The 24,613-nt window shown below is 41.3% G+C and overlaps 2 protein-coding genes across 5 annotated transcripts; one reads left to right on the top strand and one right to left on the bottom strand.

The window, feature by feature from the left end:
* Positions 1-1,156: 1,156 nt before the first annotated feature.
* LOC131690364 (amidophosphoribosyltransferase-like) lies at positions 1,157-14,342 on the bottom strand. Of its 4 annotated transcripts, none has more exons than XM_058976096.1 (4): positions 13,822-14,342; positions 2,231-3,111; positions 1,814-2,169; positions 1,157-1,760 (listed from the first exon to the last, which is right to left on the bottom strand). In XM_058976096.1, exons 2-4 carry the CDS (start codon positions 3,108-3,110, stop codon positions 1,266-1,268), a joined length of 1,731 nt encoding a protein of 576 aa, XP_058832079.1. In that variant the 5' UTR covers position 3,111; positions 13,822-14,342; the 3' UTR covers positions 1,157-1,265. The 4 variants fall into 4 exon arrangements, with proteins under 4 accessions (XP_058832079.1, XP_058832071.1, XP_058832085.1 ...); XM_058976088.1 differs by lacking the exon at positions 13,822-14,342 and adding an exon at positions 13,358-13,622; XM_058976102.1 differs by lacking the exon at positions 13,822-14,342 and adding an exon at positions 13,029-13,286.
* Positions 14,343-14,804: 462 nt separating this feature from the next.
* Positions 14,805-24,577, top strand: LOC131690435 (bifunctional phosphoribosylaminoimidazole carboxylase/phosphoribosylaminoimidazole succinocarboxamide synthetase). The gene is made up of 3 exons (XM_058976206.1): positions 14,805-15,003; positions 15,078-15,539; positions 23,651-24,577. Exons 1-3 carry the CDS (start codon positions 14,985-14,987, stop codon positions 24,454-24,456), a joined length of 1,287 nt encoding a protein of 428 aa, XP_058832189.1. The 5' UTR covers positions 14,805-14,984; the 3' UTR covers positions 24,457-24,577.
* The last annotated feature ends 36 nt before the right edge of the window (positions 24,578-24,613 follow it).

Raw genomic sequence — 24,613 nt, 5'->3', positions numbered from 1 at the left:
GAACCCTCTCAACCTTTCCCTGTAGCTACAATATGACACTGCTTCACGAGTCTACGATGCGTACCCTTCCTTGATAACCGTTCATCCAGCCGTACGTCGCTTTTCAGACAACAAATTGACCAAAAAATTGATTCATATTGATGCTGCTTCCCCGAAAGAACTTCTATTGACGTACTTCGACTCAAATTTCCAAGCGGAACATTTCTCCAACAACTTCCAGATGCAGGAAAGCCTTTCAATTGGCCGATACGAATTGTGATCGGAGGAGACTCTAAGAATGTATGGCGGCAAGCGACAACTTCGGTGCCTGATACTGCTGAAGAGGTTAAGGTTCTACAGAGCAAAGTACGAGTTTCGACAATCATTGGAAACGAAACATACGTTGAGACTGATGAAGAGTGCAATCACCTGCTTTCCAGTCATCTTCACTGTACTTATAACAGCCAATCCGATAGTTCAGAAGATCCACGCATACCAAGCCTACATCGGTGACAAGTTCGAACTGGATCAAAGGTCACCTGAATTCAATCGATTAAAAAAATTTAAAGAATGATCTGATCCGTAAAGACTCTAGCAGTTGGGACTTGCCATCACGGTTTTTAGTACACACGACCAAACAACATGCTCACTGGCTTGATATTACAAGTTTATAGAGAGAAAGTTCTGGTTTCTTGAAATATCTATCTACGATTATTGTATGGAACTCACAGAACACAAAAATTGTAGTAATTTATTTTCTGTTGTCGAGTTCCAAATTCCAGAAAAAAATGATTATCAAAACCGTTAAAAAGGTTTTTTAGTATTTCACGAGCTGATTGGCCGATTTTAGTAGTCGAGCGCTCAAATTGAAGGAATTTTCTTATGTATATTATTGATATTTGGCTAATAGTTTAAAAGGTTTTGTGGTAAAAATCGAGGTCAAAAAATTCACCTAACGTCTTGAAAAAAAACAAGCAAAATTTGTCGAAATATAAGGAACATTTGCTATTGTGTAACGTGAATGTATATTGTTGTAGTCAAGGAGCCGAAAGCTTGCAACGGTTACACGCTGCTCGACCGACATAACGGAACACTTGTATACAATTCAACAGTTTCGCGGTAAATCATAAGTATTCTCTAAGAACCGGTATTTCGGATTCATTTCTCGTCTACAGTATTCTCTTCAAAACTTTATTTTATCTGACATTCTTATGTCATACTTTCTAATTCTATTGATGATACAATGAAAGGCATCGTAAAACCTTCCCAAAACACAACATATAGTCCTACCACTCGATATCTTCCGGTAATCCACCGGGATAATCCCCGGTCAGACAAGCGGTACAGTGACCCACCTTCTCCGGACTGGTCTTGACCACGTTCAGCTGAACCGCCTTCTGTAGTCCCTCGACGCTTAGATACGCCAAACTATCGGCTCCCACGTACCTAGCCAGATCCTCCGGACTTAACTTATTACCGATCAACTCCTCCCGTGTCGGAATATTGATCCCCATATAGCACGGATACAACAGTGGCGGACTGGCAATTCGAATGTGCACCTCAACGGCTCCAGCATCCCGAAGAAGCTTGATAATCGGTCCAATCGTATTTCCCCGCACGATCGAATCATCGATCAGAATCAATCGCTTCCCGGCAACATTTTCCGATAGTGCACCGAACTTCTTCGCCACACCCAGCTGACGAAGACGGGTCGATGGCTGGATGAAGGTACGTCCGACGTAGCGATTCTTGCAAAGAACTTCGGCGAAGTGGAGTCCCGTCTACAATTGGTAATAAGTTATCATTGGCTAATACAAAAAAATCAGAAACCTACCTCTCTAGCATAACCATGAGCAGCTGCCGTACCCGATTCCGGCACCGAGCTGACAATATCCGCATCGACAAACGATTCACGGGCCAGCTGTCGGCCGCACTGTAGCCGCACCGAGTACACCATTTGACCCTCGAAGATCGAATCCGATCGGGCAAAGTAAACGTACTCGAAGATACAGAAGGCGTGCCGCCGATTCTCCGGACACTCAACCACATCGATCGTCTTGATTCCGTTCCGGGTCAGCTCGACGATCTCGCCCGGTTCGACTTCCCGAACGTAGCGGGCACCTATCGAGAGGAAACCGCAGCTTTCGCTGGAAATTACCCAGCCTTCGGCTGGAAGTTTGTCTACTTTTTCTGTTTTTAGAAAATAAATACTTTAAAATATATAAAATACCTAGAAATCATCAAATCTTACCAGTTCGATACGATCCGGCCGCCAGTGGAACGATTTTCCCAATACACAAAGGTCTATTTCCGTACGGATCTCTCACTCCGTAGATTTTATCCTTAAGCATAATAACCAGCGAGTAGGACAGCGGAGCCAACTGCATCAAATGCTTGATTCGGGCCGGCCAGTCCGGCCCATTATCCTCTCCATCCGGAGGATTTAGACACAACGCTTGTGTGATCAGTTCCGAATCGCTGTGCGTAGACAGACCGACACCCCGCGACAGCACATCCCTTCGCAAACTCTCGCAATTAGTTATTTCTCCGTTGTGAGCTACCGCCAGAGCACCATGGGCCGTATGCACCACGAACGGTTGACAGTTGACTTCCTCGGAAGCGGCTGACGTTGAGTATCTCGTATGACCGATTCCCAGATTCCCTTTCAGCTTTTTCATCGAATCGTCCGTGAAGATGTTATTGATCATACCCATACCCTTGTGGACGCAGAAATTCTTCGCACAATTTCCTTCGCTTGTCACGATTCCGGCCGATTCCTGTCCCCGATGTTGTAGTGCAACCAACCCCAAACAGATAATCTGCGGTATGTCTAAGTGCGTTGGCCATTCTCCCGTTCCGATAGCTCCGAAAACGCCACACTCATGTGTCAGTCCTGATTGAACTACGCCGCGACCAAGTCGTTTACCTTTCAGCGCATACCTGCTAACTTCTCCGCCAGAGGCAGCACCGTCATGAATGCGTAGCGTACGTAACGTATCGGCGTTGAGTAGTTCGAGTGGCTGTTTCTCCTCTACCGTCGTTGACGTCTGTTCACTGCTGTCCTCAAACTGCCGTTGCGATAGGGAGGAATGTGATGACGCGGAAGACGTCGCCGATAACGGGAGATCCATGCTGTCGAAAGGAAAAATAGAATATACGTCAGCAGCGAAAAGGCGTGGAGTAAATAACAATAACAACAAACAACTCGTTTACAATGATCGACAGGAAGGGTCTCGACCTTTTACCAGCTAAGCAGGCCGTGGAATCGCTAGGCTGTTGTGGACTTTGTTGCTGGTAGCCTGTTCGTGCTGATCGTAATCGGTTGCTATGGTCCTTACGGTATGTACGAGGCATTCGTCAGAAGAGATTTTGTAAACATATGTAAGTGATTAATTGGTAAATATGGCTATGACAACAATAACAGCTCTGTGAGATGACCGTGTTCTATATAAACATCTATGGCAATGTGAGAGATCGTTGACAGTTTTATTGATTTTTTTTTCAGTTTTCCGATCGTTCAAGAAAACCTAGGCCTGCTAGGATAGCCAACTAGTTCAGATAAGAGGAATCCAATAATTGAACCTACACTGACACAAACAATCTGTCTCGTGCCATTCATGGAATCGCGAAAACTGGAACCGAACCACTAATAACTGGCTGAAAGAAGAGTTCTTGCGTACGTAAGTATTGCGGAATCTGGAATAAACTCTTATCGGATTCAATTTAGCGTGACGTGACCAGCCATCAGCCAACGTACTCCGGTGACCTGCACGTGTTGTCTTGAGTTTTATTTTTGGGTTAATTGACATCCGCCTCGCCCCGACAGGAGTCAATGATCGATGTAACTGGGCGGAAAATCTAGCGTCGAGTGAGTTTTGAGTGAATCCAAGAAATTAAAACAACTTTCGATGATTACTCATGTCGTGCAGAGTGGCTTATTGAAGCGTCCTTAAATGAGTTTGCGTTATGGTAGGACCTCCAGCACTCAATAAATTGAAATAACCCAGCAAGGACGACAGAATACTTTTTTAAACTTACGAATCTGTGAGTCATGACCTGCGAAGGGACTGGTGAATCCCTTCTGAGAATTTTCATGGAGTCATTTTTAACATTTCTTCTCATTTTTTTTACTTTATTCTACTTAGGTTGTTGAAGGAATCCAACTTCGGATTCTGATAAAATCTTACTCAAGATTAAGTTTGATTTTTTGTGTTTCAAATTCATCTCGCTAGCACTGATAAAGAACCATCAGTTTTTTTTTAAATTTTTGGGATATTGAGAACTGTAACGAAAATCTGCACAAGATTCTGATGAAAGTCTTCTCAGAAATTAATCAGGATAGATCGTGATTCTTATGGAAACCAACTCCGCTTGCTGATGAAAAATTTCCCAGGACTTCATCAGACTTCCAATAGGATAGGAATCCTCCTGTTTCTGATGAAAAACTTCTCAAAATTTTGGTGGATTCTAAGTTATCATGCTAATGATACTGAAGAAATCCAGCTACGAGTACTTCTCAACATTATAACTGGCTGCTGAGGATTCCGATAGAATCTTTCTACTGGTTCTGATGAAATTATGCTCGAGATTTTGACGGAATTCTCAGGGCTCTCATGTAAAACTTTACAGGATGTTGATGTACTCAGAGAACCAAGGGAATCGGACATTGGATTATTCGTTATTCAGACCAGGGGTTCGGATGGAATTCTACACAGGATTCTGATAGACCCAACAAACAATTTAGCTGGATAATGGCCTTAAAACAGTTCTTGTTCAGCTTATTCTCTCTGATTAAAGGCTTGTTCAGCTTTCGTTGTTTGTTGGGCAATCTTTTTCAGCGCGTTGACGCAAACCTGAATAGAGTTCTTACGGAACCCAACTAAGAATGGAATCCTCCGTAGTTTACTTCCATTGGGATCCAACAATATATTCTCGTGGAATTTTTCTCAAATATTTGACGGAATCTGTAGGATTTTGATAGAAAACTTCCCTTGGAATTCTGAAATCTTCAAGACTTTAACGGATTTTTCAGGACTGATGAAAAATTTCTCAGGATCCCGAGGAAATTCTATTCAGAATTCTTGTGGGATCCTACAAAAATATTTCTGAAGGAATCCTCAAAAGGTTCGCAGAATTCTCAGGATTCTGATGGACAAGTTCTTAAAGTTCCGATGTACTCAAAGATACCCTGCTCTGGATTCCGATGGGATCCGACAAAGCATGATCAGCATTCCGATGGAACTCTATGAACAGGATTCTGATTGAATCCTAAATTTTTTAACGATTCTGACCGAATTTTATTCAGAATTATGAAGGATTCTGATGAAAAATGGCTTAGGATTCTATATGGGATTCGATAAAGAATCTTGTTGGAATCATTCTCAGTTTTCTGTCGTTATCCTGATTATCACGATTTCTAGAGAACCCAACTAAAAATTCTTATGCATCCGCATGATTCTGGTTGGATCGGACTAAGGATTCTAAAGCTTAAGTCTTTCAATTTTGATGAAACTCTTCTTAAGATTTCTTAGGAAATCTTATGGAAAACTTCTCACAACTTGCTAAGAATTCCAATAAGATGACATTCTTTACACGATTTCAAAAGAATGTGGAATTTCTCATCTCGGATAGCTGATGTATTCCTGCTTAGGATTCTTACGAAACTCAATTACAAGTTTTTATGAGATCCCTCTAAAGATTTTTATGGAATCCTCAGAATTCTGATGGATAACTTTCCAAGATTCAAATGAAAAGCTGCCCCGGATTCCAATGAAATCCGTCTACTGATTCCGTTGGAATTACGCTCAGGAGTTTGACGGTATCCTGAGAAAAATTCGCAGCGTTTTGATGAATTCAGAGACATCATATTCAAGATACTGACTAAATCCAACTTCGACTTCTGATGGAATTCTGCTCCAGTATTTGACGTAATCCTAAGCATTCTTATGAATCTGTACTCAAAGTTCCAATGAAATTGTTCACTCGACTATCCGTCATTCTTATCACGGCTCTGTTCGAATTCTACAGGATTCTGATAGAATCTTTTTTAATTTGTTGACATTAGCCTGAAAAGAGTTCTTACGGAATCCAACTATGAATTGTGACGCAGTTCTCCGAGCTTTGATGCAAAACTTCGCCCAGGCTTCCGTTGGGATCCGACATTAAATTATCATGAATTCGCCGGAATCCTTAGAATACTGAGGGAAAACTCCATTAGATACTGATGAAACGCTACTCAAAACTCCGATGGGATTCAACATAGGAATGTTCATTATTCTGCATAGGATTCTGATGGAATTATTCTCAGTTTTTGACGTTATTCTCATTGGAATTTTCACCAAATTCGCCTCAGATTCCTGATGAAATCCTAGGCATTTGGATGGTAAACTTCGCTTGGAGTTCTTGAATCTTCAAGATTTGGACGGATTGTTTCAGGATTCTGATGGAAAATCTCTCAGGATCTTAAGAATACCAGTGGAATCTGACAAAGAATTCTGATAGAAGCCTCAGAAATTTCAAGGAATTTTCAGGATTCTGATGGAAAAGTTGTCAAGATTCCGGTGAATTCTAAGCTACTCATCTGAGGATTCCAATGGGATCCGACAAAGCATGATCAGCATTCTGATGAAATTCTGTGCAGGATTCTGATGGGATCCCTCTCCGTTTTGATGAATTCTGATGGAATCCATATCAGAATTCTAAAGGGCTCCTCCGGATTCCGCTGGGATCCGATAAATGGTTCTGTTGGAATCCTTCTCATGATGACTTCTAAGATACTGACGAAACCGAGCTTAGAATTCTGATGAAATTTTCCTCATGATATTAATGTAATCCTCCGGATTCTAATAAAATTTCCATCGGATTCCTTCGAATTTTTGAGCAGAGTGAAATTGGAAATTGGATTAAACCATTTTGCGCATTAGGGATACAAGACCTAACTTGAATTAAGTTTGAATTTTGTGTTTCGAGTTCATCTCGTCAGTAACTATCACCAACTGGGTGCTCAAGATTTCGATGGGATCCGACAAAGCAGTTTGATGGAATTCTTCTCAGTTTCATGACGTTGTTCTGATCAGGATGAAACGCTTCCTTTTCTAGATTTTGACGGAGTTTTCCGGACTCAGATAAATTACTCTTTAGGACTCCAATGCCGAATATTGATGGAGTCTTAGTTCAGGTCGAAGGAAGTTTGTTTACGTACTGCTGATCATGATTTTTACGGAATTCTGATTCAGATTCTGATGGAATCTTTTCAAGATTTTAGCGGAATCCTCATTATTCTTATACAATATTTCTCAGGATACTGATCCAACACCAAGAAAACGGGATTTCCAGGATTTCATCAAAATTATTTAAAAATGGAGAATCTTTAGAGTGTTCTCTATAAAACCTGACAAAATTCTCAGGATGTTGACGGAAAACTTCTCAAGATGCTGATAATGCACTGCTCAGAATACCGATGGGATCCGGAGAAGAATTACAATGAAATTTTTCTCGGGTTTCTGACATTGGTTTGATCACAGTTTTGATGGAATCCTCCGGCTGCTGACGAAAAACTTGATAAAACTCTGCTCAGGTTTCAGATGGGATCTGACAATATTATGATGGAATCCTTCTCAGTTTCTCATGAAATCCTCGCCAGGGTCCTGAAGGAAGCTAATTGAGAATTCTAATGAAATTCTCAGGAATATGATGGAAAATTCCGTACAGGATAAAAAAAATTCTGATGGAGTCCTTCTCAAGATCCCCCAATATCTTCTCAAAATCCTCTTAATTTTAATGGAAAATTTCGCATGATCCTGATGCAACCTTGTTCAGTATTCCGATGGAATCTGACAAAGAATTCAAATGGAATCTTTCATAAGATTGATTACGGAATTCGCAGAACTCTGATGTAATTTCTCTCAGTCTTTTTATACTGGTCTGAATAGAAGCCCAAAAATGGGGAAAGGATTTCTTTGAAATCCTGCTGAAGACTGTGCCACTGTCTAACTCATTATTTTGAGATTATTTTTTTCTAGAATCGGACGGAATTTTCTTGTTTGTACGTTATTGTTATCAAGACTCTTGCGGGATTTGCTTTTCAGAAATCTAATGGAAGAGAATTACGTCTAAAAATTCCTTAGAATTCTACCTTGGGTTTTCGTCAGATTTCTGTAATTCTGCATCAGAGTTCATCAAAAATTTGCGAGTTCTGGACAAAGTAAGGAAAATAATTCGCTTAGATTACAAATCACGGGGACGTCGAACTTATTGGCCGAATTTTTGAGAAGGATTCAACCACAATCCCAGGAAACTTCTCCCAATTCCTGAGAAATATTTTGTCAGATTCCGGAGGAGGATTCCACTCGAATACAGAGACGGATTTAGCGAATAGATAAAAAATCTACAAAAAATGTGTTTGACAACTATTATTCCTTCAGAATCGATGCCCGGTGGCTAAACTATCATTCTCAGGATTTTGACGGAAACCAATTCTGATATCTGAGGGGATCCTTCTCAACCTGGATGGAATCCTAAGTTTTTTGGCGTTAATGTGATAGAGAGTATAGCAGAACCAACCCAAAAAGCCGATGGAATCCTGAAAATTCGAATGAAATACTTCGAAGAATCCTGACCACTCAAGATTCCGATAAGATTCGACTAAGAATTCAAAGCCATTTATGTTATTCGGAGCAGGATTCTGACGGATTCACAAAGGATTCCGACAATCTCCTTCTCAAGATTTTGATAGAGTCTTCTGGATTCTGATGTAGAACTTTTAAGGATTCTAATAAAATTTTGTTAAGGATTCCGGTAGGCACCGACAAAGAGTTCTGGCGAAGCCCTTGTCAAAATTTTAACGGAATCCTCTAAAGATTCTGGCTCATTCGTCTAAATTAACATCTATACAGTTGGGAGACTCATAAGCAGATCTAGAATCCTCGTATCACGAATATGAAACATCAGGTTCCTCGCTACCCCTTAATCCAACTGTGGTCTATGGAAAGACTCTGAGAGGGATACCTTACCCTTCGAGAAGCACACACCTGAACCGGCACGAATCTAGCAGCGTGTTTCGGCAAACACTTCCGGTGGCACTAGACCAGTGGAGTTGATCTCCATCACACATTGGTCTGAAAATCAAGACCAACCTGCCGTCCGAGCCATTGGAACTGATCACATAGTCTTCGCACGGAAAATTATCAGGAGTACGTAAACAAGACGAAACCGTGCACTGTCATCGTCCTGTAATTTGACCCAACTTGGAGAAGCTAGATACTCTGAGTTCCTGGACGGAGTCAACGTTCAATCATCAACATCGGAAGTATAGAGGATACCCTGAGCGGAAATTACCTGGACTCAAACCGAAACTATATCAACTCCATTTCTGGCTTTCGGAAGTAACCCGAACAGCTTTCTGTCTATCGACCTACCCTAACACGGAAAGGATGGTTATCAGGCGATTGATTACCCTCATCAATCAGTGATGTTCGACGAAACCTTGACTAATCAGAGCGGTCGAAGCTTCCGAATCAGTGCGGATGGAAGTCAATTGGACGTATTCTGGGAGAGTAACGGGATGTGAGCGATGACCCATGTTATTAGAATAAACTTCCTCTTCACAAACACTGATCCGCACGATAAATTCCCGTCACCTAAAGTGTAAGAGAAGGACTGCACTGATCCTCAGTCAGGGTCTGATCCATAACCGCTTCTTCGACAATCTGACGAGTTGGCGAACCATAACTACGTGCATCGAAACAGATACCCTCCTCCGCATTGAGCCATAACTGCTTTTTATTAGAAACGGCCAAGAAACTCATCTTTTCTAGTGGCGCCCCGCCCCTCCACTTGCAAAGATATCCGTCCGAGGACCAAGTCTGGACTTTAGCCCGTCTAGTTATTTCAAAGCAGGGGATTCTTCCAGCATTGCCCGAATGCGTTACCATGAGCTGGTCGAGCGTAGGTACGCCAACCACACTTGAATCTACACTGATGATGGGTCGAAGCAGTACGAAGTTATGCGTGTGGGCCTCAGTGGTATCGAAGCTGATCCCTCACTTAGTCTAGAACCTTTCTGCTTTGTCTTTTGAGCGGAAACAGTCGAAATAGTGCTGTCGCCCGGAAACGAGAAGATGTATTTTGCTGAGATTCTCGGTTAGGCTCCCGAACACTTCAAAATCGTTGGAAACGAGGTTGCCGATTGACCGGCAGATATCTCTCGAAAAAGTTGCCAACGACCGACATCGTCAGAGAAAGATCATCAATCACATTATCAATTACTGGATTCATCTATCTACAATGCCACTTCCGGAACAAAAAGGAATAGATTCCAAAATGAGTTGCTCGACAGGATCGAGTATTTCTTTCTCGATTACGGGTGTGGCATACAAGGGTAACGCACGCCCACATTATCATTCGCACCGATCCACCAGTCTGAGAAACATTCAACATCAGAACAATGGACGAGCATTTTCTCATTACTGCTGGACCTGGGTCAGCAGAACAATCTAATCTACATCATCTAAGTTCTAATATCTTCATGTAGGGGCCTCTACCACATTCGGCGTGACGAAACAACTGGGTGTAGTCATCAAACTAGTCGAAGACGTTAGTGGCATGGAGTTTGGCCTAGAGAAATATTGATCTTTTCAGCTACTATCAGGGCGATTGGTAGGACACTGGAGGCTACGAGATCGACGAAGATGAGATGATTCGTGGTGAATCGTACAAGTATCTTGGATTCCGGCAACTCCCTTGGATTTGCTTTACCTATATCAATCTTAAGCTCCGAAATAAATTCTTGAGTCGATTGAACTGTCTTCAAGTCTCTCCTGAACGCGGAGTATAAGGTCAGAGCAATCAACACGTTTGCTGTCCCCATGTTGTGCTGTTACAGTTTGGAGGATCATGAGAGAACTTTGAGGAAGACGTTTAGACAAGCAGGAATGCGCCATCCTCAGCTGGCGCTGGAGAGTTTCACATTGCCGTGGTATGAAGGAGTGTAAGGAATAGTCTACATCCAGGCACTAGGCGTTACGTAGGTGCAACGCCTGTGAGGATACTTTGCGGAAAGTGCTCAACGACATGGAGTATATCAAGCAGTTGGTGTTACGGACCGGGAACTGGCAAAACTGCTGGATTATTCTAAAAACCCGAGTGACTAATAAAGTACAAAGAAACTCTCACAACTGCCGACAAAGTACAAAGCCAACATCTTGGATTATGATTTACTGTGCTGTACTTTGCTGAACGAATTCGTCTCCTACAAACAATGACCAGAACCGGGTCTCGCAAGCCTGTACGGTCAAGTGATGACAAAACTCGATGAATGTATCTTGATCGACGATAAAGCCTAGGTAAAAACCCACTTCAAACAAATCTCTGGGCTGAAGTTTTACAAGGTGCCTGCTCGCAGTAAGCTTTCAAGCAGATTCGTGAAAAAATTATATGATTTGGCAAGAAATCTGTTTCTGTGGCAAGTAAACTATCGTCTTTGTAACGGATAAAACTGTGAGTTCGGCAATCCACAAAAAGGTGTGCTTCAATAAACGGATTTTATCCTTAATTAGGTCCCATTATGGTGCAGTTAGGTTCTAGTCAGATCTAGATAGTGCTAAAATGATATCTCAATAATGGCGTCTAGTTTACCTAAAACGAGCTGAATTCACGACATTGTGTCATCCAAGAAAGAACTGTCGGGCAATAATGAAGCTTTCGCAGGTTTTGATTAAAAATTCTAAAATTTTGAAACTTTTTTCATGAAGCTCTTAGAAAAAATTAAGATTATATGACGACTCGGTTGTCAGAAAATCCAAAATGAAGAAAAAAAACCCTTTGGATGCCTCGAAACCCCAACTTCCAACATTGGAACTAATTCCACGTAAATTCTGAGGAGCTTTTCTTCTAAAAATGCTTAAAATTTTAAATATTCGACAGCCTCTTTCCCCACTATAAGGAAGGTAAACGCTTTTTATCCTCCTTAATCTCAACTTTTTCGACGAAAACCCTTTTTGAAAATCATAGTAGGCAATGCCCGCTGCAAGAGCTGAAGACGTGACTCGCAACTTGTTCCTGTGTTGAATATTAATTTGAAAAGTGTATCGAAATATTTCAAATTGTGCTACCAGTTGCTGCTAGAGTATTGCAGAAAACTGTGAAAGTTCTTTAAAAGATATTATATTGCGTACAAGAAGCGGCAAGTTGTTGGCGATCGAAGTATTGAACATCGTAATCGGTAACAACGATTGCATCAAATGCGTAACAACCAATACCACCAAAAGAACAAATGTCGATGAAGATGGATTTACAGCGACCCATTAGAACAAGAAACAATCTAGAACTTCCAACAATGAACAGCATAAAAGCAGTATTGATGATGACATGGACGTGAATGAAAACACGAGAGAAGGCAGACGGATTGACCCCTAAGTTGCACGGGATAACGCAACTAATGCATCATCGCCAAGAAAAAGGATCTCAACACGCAGCAGCAAGCTGCGTCAACAAGACCCGACGCACATGCAGTAACTTAGTTATTTTATTTTCACATCTTAAAATAACACGAAAGATTCACGGATCATTTGTGGTAACGCATTGAGCCGTGTCAAATAAATTAGAAGGAAAAAAGTCGTTATCGACATTCGCTAACGGAATAGTTATGCCATGTCGGTAGGTTCGAATTTGCGATATTTATGTCAAAAATCGTCAGAAATCGTTTTCCTCTCTGGTGTCTATAAAACCAGTCAGGGTACCCTCAGGTAGAGTAACCAACAGGCTAAGCTCTTAGATTTGTGGAAAAAAAAGAAAAGCCAACGTCTGTACTAACAATGAATTCAAAAATAAATAAAATACACCCCAATACTGAACCATGAGCAGAACTATCACCGTAACGGTTCACATGTCACCAACTATTCTAGAACTAGACAAAAACAGCGAACAGACGAACTATAAGACGATACATTTGCCTACTGCGATCTTCCAGTCCGTTCAAAATTGCTAACTACAAGGTCGTCAAGATTTACCAGTACGTTAAACTTATGAACCAGTTGAAACCGAATCAGTACCTCCAACAGATATTGTTCCCACGTGGAACTCATTACACAACTATTCAGCAGAAGAGCAAATACCTAAAACCGAGCAACAGTCAAACATCAGCCATTTCTACCGTTGATTGTGTTCATATCATACACAAAAGTTGTAGAACAGGTGAGCCAACACGATTAGCCAAAAACCTTATACGAGTCACGTGTAGCAAACGAAAACACTTGCGAAACACAACACTCCACTTCACCTTATTTTCGGTACTCTTCCAACCAAAAAAAAAACCGCGAATAAATCACCAACACAGCGCTTTCAGCCTCCTTCAACATAAATGCCACTGAACTTACAATACCTGTGAGCAGTTTTCTATGCCTTTCTGGCTCCAACTATGCCGAAGATCTTGGACACCGATCAAGCCCCAATGTATGAACAGTTGTAATATGCTGCCACTTCCAATACACACTACAGAACCGTTTCCCGAGGCCTGCGAACCGTACTTTAGCACGGTTCAAATGACAATAACTGATTTATGGAAATTTCTCTTTTCATATTCAATCCCATCGCATCATCGCCGTACCACACCACACCATCCCGAACGAACGTGATCGCCCCAACAACCTTTGCTCTTCTGTACCGCAGAAGGGTCTTTCTTCGATCATCAACATGATCCTATCTCTCGTTTTTTTTGTTCGAGCTCTCTCTCACAATCAGAGAGACTCACTCGCTCCCGATCAAAGTCACCCGTCTTTGTGTGTGTATTGTTTGAATATTAATGGCGATCGTTTCATCCCATCATGTAAATTAAACGATACTCACCCCTTTGTTTATAATGTCCTATGGAAAGTCCCCCACCGAGCGACCTCTCCTTATCAATCCCGGTTTTTTTTTTTCTAACCAGAAAACACTAATCGGGATCGAGGCTGGAGTCTGTTATGATCGGAAAACTACTGATGCACTGAGCCGTGCGTCGCGACTCAACGGCGGCCCCACTATAGTTAATTAGCCGGTCGGTAATTGATAGTACTTGCAGTACCCGCAGCCTCAATACTAGTGCAAACTATCATCGCCGCTGCTGATGAAATCCCATGATGGCTGCCACCCGTGTTGGGTTAAATTTCTGTAAATAATAGCGGTAAAGAATAACCCGTCACAGACAATCGGCGGGACTAAGGAGGCCTTGAACTCTGGTTGTCAAGCACAGCGACGGTTAAGACAGAACTTATTGATTCCGAGTAAAAGAACGTTAAAACTTTAGAAGCACATGGTTTCAGACTAATATTTGCGAAAATAACCTCTGCAATATTATTAGCACTATAATAACACGTACGTCAACGTCAGTGGTTGTGTATTTATGACCACGATGGAATTGAAGGTGATGCAATCTGTTTGGCGCTTCCGCGCGATGTTATTCGAGCCTCCGATGAGAAGTATTGTTAACTTACTTAAATCAATTAGTGTAAAATATCAATTAAAGTCATGTAAGATCGACAACCAAGAAAAAAGGGTTTGATTGAATTATCGCGCGTACGGGTTATGTTTCGAGGAAGGCCGGAAAACGCACACAAAGGCACGCATCCAGCAGCAAGACTCTCACCAGTCACAAACGCTGCTGAGTGAACTGAGCGAAGCGAAGGTTCGTCGCTCGCGTGCTCTCCGAACGATGCGGCGATAACACACGCGCGCGCGAATCTGTTTAATTTAGCATATGCGAAAGAGACTCACACAATCAGCCGGTTCGTATAAAATCATGAGTCGCAATGTGACTCCAGCTCAAACTTAACCCGAATGCTTGCGTTAGTGTGACATTGGAGCCGCACGGTTTGAGACCTGTTCAGTGTTTTTTTGTTATCTGCCGGTGTGTTTAGTGAAATAAAAAGCGTGGAAGCAATTTGTTTTGGAATTTGTGCCTCTTCATAGTTCCCATCGTTACCTAGAACAAATTTGATTCAATTAAAGTCAGTGCTAACTCGATCAGGGATATGGCTAGTGTTACGGAAGGTAAATTATTGAAGAAAGTAACTCAAATGACATTTTTATGATATCGGTATGCGTTTTTTTTTCTCATGTTACAGTCGGCGGAATCAAGCTAGGAAAGCTGCTGATCGAGGGTAAGACCAAGCAGGTTTACGACGTTCCGTCGTTACCGGGTCACTCGATCCTGCTGAACAAGGATCGCATAACGGCACACAATGGCGTCCGGGCGCACGACCTGGAAGGGAAGGCCAAAATCTCCAATCAAACCAATGCGAAGGTGTTTACGCTGCTGAACCAGGCCGGTGTAAAGACGGCTTTCGTCCGGATGGTGTCCGATAATGCGTTTGTGGCACGCAAGTGCGATATGGTACCGATCGAGTGGGTTACCCGTCGGTTGGCTACCGGTTCCTACTTGAAGCGGAATCCGGGTGTGAAGGAGGGATACCGGTTTGCGCCGCCCAAGCAGGAAACGTTCTTTAAGGATGATGCCGCCGATGATCCGCAGTGGAGTGAGGAGCAGATGGTGTCCGCTGGGTTTAAGGTCAACGGGGTGGTGATTGGTGAGTAGGATATTGTACTAGAACACTAGTACTGGAAGTTTCCTTGTTTTTTTCTGTAAAGCGTTTCGTGGATATGAACAAAGGGTCCAGCCGAAGTTTGGTGATATGACAACACCACCAAAACACAACAAAAATAAAATGCGCAGTTATTTCGTGATTTATTACTGACTTGATTTGGTGCTGTTGATTTCGGCCGTGTGTTGATTACTACAGATCTAAATTGGAGAAATTAATTTAAATTTCTATATAGGGAATTTTATAGAAATGATCAGTGATGCTAACAATATGGATTTTTTACGGACCTGAAAAAAAATCCGGAAATGTACAGACTTTCACAATTTCTCAAAAAAAATGCGGAATCAAGGTTCGTTTTTTCTTGTTGAATTTAAACTCAATTTTTGAAATTTTAAGCAAGTTCTCAGACGAACTGTTTCAAAATTGCTAACGACCAGCTTGAGATTGGAATTTGTTGAGATTTGAGACAGATTTCAAATACCTAGTTTGTTTCCGAGTTGAAGGTTTTTAAAACTAATTTAAGGCAATTTTGCAATTTGATCTGCAAAATCGTCTGTGTCGTCAAAAAAGTTTGCTACCAAAATCAAAAGTTTTCTCATTCAGGGTAAAATAGTTTTCGTTAATCGATTTGTCAAGCGCATTTTTTCATTTGATTCTACACGAGAGTTCCAGTCATTTGACAATTCTTTGTCGGAAACGCAACATACAAATTCATGCGGCTTCCATTCGGATTAACCAACTCACCAGAACTTTTGTAAATGGTAGTTCTTGTAGCTTTTCACAACGCCGTCAATTATTTAAAATTACGGACACTGGTTTAAGAGGGTCCGCGAAGATATATATCTCTTCCGGTTGGATATTGAAATTTAAAGCTTTTTCGCAACAACCAGAAAATAATATATCGATATCAAACAAAATCGATCTTCACGAACAGGATTACATCGAATAAATGAACCAGCCACAAAACAATAAAAGTAGCTGCAATTTCGATTGACTTAAAATCTCTTTAACCTACAATCACGTACTGTTGAACTTTTACTAAGCGGGAAACCGGATCTTAATCTCAAAGAAGTAACATATATACAGTTACACCACGTAAGAAACTGTGTACAGGTACTGTGTACAGGTAAACACGGCATCGGATATGACAACGTTAAATAAAAGATCCCGAATATATGGATGGCGACGAAGTTGAGGTGCGCCTACACGACTTAGCGCCGCACATTAGACCACATTAGACAATTTAAGCTTTATATCAAAATATGAAGCTGTGGAATCCGTTACTTGAAGAAAAATTTTCAGTGTCGCTCCAAACGACGTTCATGTTGCTAAAATGACCTTTTCAGATTCCTACTGTCGTGTCCGAGCATATTTTGGTCTAAAATAACGACGAATAAAAGAACTCCCGTTTTATTCGTCGTTGCTTCAGCTGAGGCTGAAACAGTAGTGTCCGTTTTCGTCTACTTCTTTCTTATAACTGAAGCTGGATTCACCCCAACCAAGGTCTGCTGATTAAAGATGGTTCATTTCACTGCATTTTTATTGCAGGATATAGGCTAAGGAGATTGTATAAAAGTGCTGTAGATTATGATTACTCGACCAGTCAAAAATTCAATATTAATATAATTTTTATTTCTACCCTCTCATTTTTTACACCTACGTGCCAGTTCTATAACCAGACGGCACATTACGGAAATCAATGCTTCGAAATCGCTAAGAAAAATCAACCTACTACCGCTTTGTATATCGAAGCTAACTTCCTGTACTAACAACGAAATAATGATTAGTCTAGTTTCTCCAAACCAACAACCAGCACAATAAATGGAGATAAACACGGATTTACGACTGGTTAGGGCAAGAAACAAATAAGAGCTTCGAACATCTTGGAAGCTCTGCCTATAAAGACATGAACGTGAACAATAACGCAAAAGAAGGGAAATGGGTTGACTTCCAAGTTGTGGACAACACAGCTAATGCATTAGCGCGAAGAAAAGGGCTCTCAACACGCAGTAGCAAGTTACATCCTGTCCGCAGTAACTCTGTGCGGGTGTGGGGGTCCACAACAACCCAGGATGATTTTTAAGAGGTCCGTGATACGAAGAAGATTGAGAACCGCTGATTTAGATGATATTCTATATCTAGAAAGATTTAGAACATACCAGTTTGCAACCAGGATTTTAGAATCACAAGTATACTTTACTTCCATCGAATTCGACCAGCGTGGTTTGTACTGAACCCGACAAGCTACCCTTCGATTGCTTCATGGTACAAAACATCATTAAAAGATCAGTAAGCTTCACCGACAGCGGAGTTTTTCTCCTTGAGGAGCCGAGGAAGCTTGTCCAACCCTTCAGCAATCAACGCCTCCCAAGGCCTTATTCTGGAATGGTGTTGGAACGCGACTGACCTCTCCTTTCACATGACTATCAAGAGCATTTTCAAAGCGGGAGACGATTCCCTGATTCTTATCAAATCGGTAATAAAACACCTAGCTAGCTTCATCGACTACGGTATCACCGACACGGAAACAGATCCCAAAGCCACAAATCTCCGAATAACGTGGGTAACGTGGCAATCGAGCCAATATCTTTTAATTCCAGATCCCTGCTATATCATCTCCGACGAAGCCGCAGAAATTTTCTTAGCTGCCACAACTCGTGCACCAAAATCTATCGCCATCTTTATCGACTCGGTCAGCGGTGTCACAGCGCTTACAACCTACATTTTGCGACTTATTCAGATTCATCATATACAGGCCCAAGCTTAACTAAACACCTTCATCATCTGAGCCATTGTGGAATCCTCTGAAACGAGGAAGCGTACCACGTAGCCTCATTGGATCGTAATGGCACGTTATATAATTCAAAGAAAGCCCTGGTCAAGACCTGAAACGGTGGATATCTGTCACACTGAAGACATCTTGGACAGCGAACCGTGGGAATTGACGAATCTATCCTACTACGACAAAGAGATCCGAGATGATGGATTTTCCCAAGATACCGATATCTCGTTTTTCCACACTCCAAGACAGAAGGGTAACGAAGCGTGTTTCCGAACCGATGAGGGAACTGTCAGAAGTGCCCATGACCAGACAGATCGCTTGTAGAATCATTCCAGTGATCTCGCAGGAATAGCCGGTGCTGATGTGGAAGTTCAGTCGGCCATTGATCATCCTACTCAGTTGTTTTAGAATACGCTTTGAGTCAATAGTTTACTAGTTACTGACAAGTAACACCTCCGTTTTGTAATGAGCTCCAAATTTTTCCTTGCGTTCTCGTTCCGATCATGTCGGACTCCTCCATAGCCAAGATCTAGAACATCTTCTAGCTTAATACGTTTTTATTATTACAGAAGTTTTAACCTTTGGGTCTTTGGGTTTCTAACCCTATGTGCGTGGTTGGGACTCGAATCCAGGAGAGCTGCGCACAAAGTAATCGATTTACTAACTACGCTATGCCTGCCCCTCTAACGTAATACGATCGTCCACCGTTTGTATGCCGTTGTATATCTCATTCCGGAGTGTTAGCCCCGGATACAATATTGTGGGACACTTCTGACGTGATTCTAAACAATCTCTTTCCCCTATTTCTCTCGTACATCAGAACCTGTAAACTACTAAATTTTAGTTCTCCATTTCACAATATAGAGGGAGCTAACACTAACTTTTCATCGAAAGGAGAGATAAATCAGGTGTCTTCCACAAAGTTGTAGATCAAGCCCTTTCCAGCAATTTTTTTGAACTAGTTCATAGTCTATTTCTCTTCCTTTCGGAGTTAGAAGATGACCCATATCATGTACTAAATTGTTTTCAGACTTATTTTGCAGCTAAATCCAACCAACGCAAAAGAGAATGTTCATGGGAATCGACTACTGATTTACCACCATGTGCTAAATATTAGGCCCCATGGAAAACTAACACTGACATCACTTTATTAAAAGATTAATAACTTTTCGTAAGGAAGTTGTAGACAATAAAATGATCTTTCTTATTTTCACTTGCAGTAAAAAACTATTGCATACAGTGCCACCTAGCGGTGAACATGCAAGTTAATGGGCTTTCTTCATGTGATTTGTCGAAAAAACCCAAACAAACTTAGAACACATTGTTCCGGCAGCCAAACTTGGCCGATTTGGCTTGAATTTGGAGCAGACACTCCTGGTCTGACTGCAGGAATCGACTTAGGGGTGGCCCGGTGGAGGTCATTTTTTTCTCACTCTATTGTACTATGTTGATTTTAAAATTGGAATTCAAACTCGTTCCCTCTTTTTTCTGGAGTCGCTCCGTGTCAAAAAGGCAATCTCCCCAGACCCAGTGAAATTGAAATCCTCTTTTTTATCGTTTTACTTTTTTGACAAGAGCCGAGTAAAAACTCTCGATCACTACTGTTTCTAATCACATTCATTCATTCATATTAAATGATTGCAACCATTCGCGCGTTGGAGACCCCTTGCCTTTTTAAGAATTAAAATATGAAAGGAAACCTCTAAAAAATAAATCAACTGGTTCATAGGTAGCGCAGATATCAATAAGATCGAACAGCGAACCAGTTGGAAAAAGTCATTGGCAATTACTATCCCTTACTTCACTTCAAATGTTTGACGATCGAGATATTTTATACTAAACCTTATTTAATGATCATGTTTAAAAAAAATAAAATCTTTTTTTTCTTGTGATTTCTGAATCCCAAGCGATTCGTTAATCTCGAAATATGTGAACATACCGGGAAATAAATTCTAGGGATAGAAGCTAAAGGAACGACCAAGCGTGTTCTTCAAAAATAGAATTCTTTTGGAGGTCCAACATGGCAAATAGGCAGCAATTTTTTGCCATTATCAACTACAACTATTCTAGGGTTACTAGAGTGGCTCAAATATTTTGAAGCCTCACAATAAGAACTTTAGTACATGAAAGAATGTGTAACATACCTGTAGAAAGCATCAGAAGGTTATATCTTGTTTATTTTTTGGCTGAGTATTTTTGTTTGAAGAAAAACTTCTCTTCCCACGAAGTGCGCGTAAGTGTCTCTGCTTACGGGTCCGCCCAATCCCGTTTGATCTCCCTTCTAGAACCATAACGTGAAACCATTTCGGGTCTACACTAAATCTACTTGTATCCACTAGAGAAAACCTTAGAATTGATGGTTGCTTCATATCACATCTCATCATGAAAGGGTGTGTTAATATTCATCTCCAATCTGAAAGATGCGAAACTATCCGCACACACAAATAAAAAAGTCGACAACTAGCAGGACATGTTCCCCACCTAACCAAATTGATAAAGTCACTTGTAAGTAAGAATACACACCCAACAGCCAGTCATAAAAACATCCGAATCAATTAAAAAGGACCATGCCAGTCGAGGCCACACAGGTTGCAATTTACATTTTCTTCCTTTCTTAAGGAACTGTAGCTTCCGGCAAATCCCACACAATTCATAAGCTTTTACATCCCGGTTATTAGTTTATTCAGTAGAATAGCGTGTTGCGGCTGCTAATAAGACTCAACACGGATACTCCCTGTTGCTCTGTACTGCCATAAGAAAAAGGCTGTGAAGGAAACAGACAGTAAATTGCTCGATGCTGTTCGAGAAAAAAAGCCTGCGTTCAGTACTCTTCGTCACAGTAGGATATGAAGAATGGCGCAGTCGCATGAACCCCGGGCTGTACCATGTATACGAACATGCTGACATTGGCAGGCTGATAAAACATGTAGACACAGTGAGCTGAGCATGTAGCGCGAATACCGAAAGAGACCAGCCAAATTGATGCTCGACTGCGAACCTGGAATAGGTCGTCGATGCTAAAGAAAATTTTAAATTTTTGTTTCATTTCTAGGCAAATTTTATACGGTTTCGGAGCGAACAAGGGAGAAATACAGTGCTCTCAGGTTGAAGGATCAGTGAACTCTTTGGATATTATAGTGGTAAAACCAAGGTTTCTGGCCTATGGAATGTGAAAATAGTGATCTCTGAACGACAATTTAGAATCCAGCAGTACACCAAGGTCCCTGACAACCGACAGTCTTTCAAGTGATTTCCCCGAGGTAGTATAACTCCACAATATTGAACTTTTTTCTGTGGGTTGAAGAAGATACAAGAAAAGCATTTTGGTGCGCTGAGAGTCAAAGGATTTCGAGTTCAAAAATTATAAAACTCATCTAGTTACCGTCGCAGTTCAATTCAGATCGCACAATGAGTAACAGTTCTGGGTTACCTGAGAATGTCGTTGAAGAACAAGGAGGATAGTAAGGGTCCGAGATTACTACCTCACTGAACTAATTTCAGAGCAACGTGCAATATTTCAATGACAGTAACGATAATTTTATTAAAAAACGAAAGCTTCCTAGGTTCGTCAAGTTGCTGGAAAATTCACGTAGCTCGGTTTCAATCAGGGCTGGAGTAGTCGGAACTGTTTCAAATGCTCTTGAAAAATATTTTGCAAACTGATTACGAATCCCACTGGTCAAGGTCGAACTTTCGTTTCAGTTTAACCCAAGCTTTTGTCGAACTTCGCAACTTCGAATTTTTGTCGAGGACGTGGTGAAGGGACATGCACTTGAACTGTTGTGTCAGCATCGCCGGAAACTTTTCTACTGCTCTATTTATGTCGGTTGCGCTATTGAGCGAGGTCACCTGGCAAGTAACTTGCAGTAAGTGGTTAAGTCCATTAAAATCAGTTTTAAAGAAGTTGAACTTCAAATCTTTAAGCATCGTATCATAAATAACCTGTTGAAGACAGGTCCTATTAATCAAGAGATAGGGGTAATGTGAATCTATTTTAACAAGTGACTTATCTGCTTCAAGAATAATTTGGAAAATCTTCGAAACCAAGTTAAGACATCTCTGAAAGCATATTAAATCCTATTTTTTAATATAAACACATTACTTACAGGATTTTTACTGCATGAGCTGTAAAATCGCCGAATAAATGTTCCAAATTGGCCTTGGCGTTTCATAGTTTCTCAATATTTTTTATTTCCTAATGCATATTTTACACAGCTTCGAGTGTCCGTTTGGTATCCTTTATAATTTCACAATTTTGAGCCTGAGAACGCTTGAGAGCGACGGTTTAGGTTGTCTCGTCTCTAGTTCGTACATACATGCTAAAGCGTGTCACCTGGAATGAAAAATATTATTAGTTAAAGATTACAAGAATCATTCATCACTATCTTCACTTCTTCCACACACAGCGAACGTTGAAATCGATGCAACACCAAGCGTTCGTTTTTTTTCAATCTGCAATAACAAATTGCTTGCCAAGTAAGATGTTTATTTATTAACTTGACTGTCGGAGGATTTTCAAACAGTCTCGATATATCCTAGCTCATGAACGGTTACTTGTACCTAATTACCTAAAAAGTTATGGTAAATTCCGAGTGTATCTTTTTGATCGCATTCAATTTTTAATTACTTCGCCTCTGGTCTAAGCATTCTAAGTTAGAAGAGACACAGCTGATCCACTAGAATGAGAGTAGGAAAATTATTATTGAACTGAAGCCATCAATATAAACAAACGATTTTGAACAACAACAAGGGTACGGTAAATAACATTGTCGCTGGTTTCATTTGATCTACTTTGTTGACGACAATACTTGTCAACAAGTCTGTCCCAATTTACATTTTCCAGCGCTTGAGTTCTTCTTCTATGACGTCAATTCCTGAGCTAAGCCCACAGACGTTACCAGATCATTCTTCAACCTATAACTCTTCCAATTATAGATTGTTTCATGATAACAGCAGCAGTGTCTTCCTCTATTCTTTGATAGTTTTCCAAAAACATCCGATGCACTGTTACTAAGTTGCACGGCAATCAACTGATTCCACCGTACCGTGACGTATGAAAGTAGTAAACAGACTTGTTTTGACCCCGACGCCGATTGCAAAATATGTTTACGCCAAGGTCCAGCCTTCGAACCGATCAACAACAGAATCGATTACTTCCATGGCAACAAACTGACGGCGACGATCGCACCGGGATCTATAATTAAACAAAAACATAGCAACCAGTGATAAGAGCAACTACTCGGGGCCAATCCGAGTCGAGTAACCTGAGCAGACCTTAACCATTAAAACTATAATTTTTCCCTTTTTAACACAGGTCAAGACGAGGTGGACATCATGCGTCAAACCACGATCCTGGTGTTCGAAATCCTGGAACGAGCCTGGGCCACCCGGAACTGTGCCCTGATCGATATGAAGATCGAGTTTGGTGTGGATGAGGACGGACAGCTGCTGGTAGCGGACGTGATTGATTCCGACTCGTGGCGGCTGTGGCCATCGGGTGATAAGCGGTTGATGGTGGATAAGCAGGTTTACCGTAACCTGGCGTCGGTTAGTGCTTCCGATCTGGATACGGTTAAGCGTAATTTCCTGTGGGTTAGCGAACAGTTGGACAATATTGTGCCGGCGAATGATCACCTGGTGGTGGTACTGATGGGAAGTGCTTCCGATAAGGAGCACTGTGAGAAGATCGCTAAACATTGTCGGGAGCTTGGATTGAATGTGGAACTGAGGGTGACTTCGGCTCATAAGGGAACCCAGACGACGTTGCAGATTGTGAGCGAGTATGAAAGTGTTTTGCGCAATTTGGTTTTTATTACGGTGGCGGGGCGTTCCAATGGGCTCGGACCGGTTTTGTCGGGGAATACTAACTATCCGGTTATTAATTGTCCACCGGTGAAACCGGAGAATGTCAGTTTGGATGTTTGGTCCAGCTTGAATGTACCGTCTGGGTTGGGTTGCGCTACGGTTTTGTATCCGGAGGCGGCCGCACTGAATGCTGCCCAGATTTTGGGTTTGGGTAATTTTTTGATTTGGTCCAGGTTGCGCGTTAGGCAGTTGAATAATTTTGCCGGGTTGATCTATGCCGATAAGGGACTGCGTGGGGTGAGAAAGACGGAATGAAGGGAGGTTAGTGGAGTAGAAGATGAAACTTTTGTATGTTATTGTTAGATTAGATTGCATCCTGTTTATAGTAAACTAAGAGGGATGAAAAATAAAATAAATACATTTTATATTATTGCAACTGTTTTTTTATTGTAAATAATTATCTTTGAAATGT

Source organism: Topomyia yanbarensis, chromosome 1 (genome assembly GCF_030247195.1).
Source record: "Topomyia yanbarensis strain Yona2022 chromosome 1, ASM3024719v1, whole genome shotgun sequence".
NCBI lineage: Eukaryota > Metazoa > Arthropoda > Insecta > Diptera > Culicidae > Topomyia > Topomyia yanbarensis.
The sequence above is the reverse complement of the archived record's forward strand: the minus strand, read 5'-3'. Positions and strand labels throughout refer to the sequence as shown.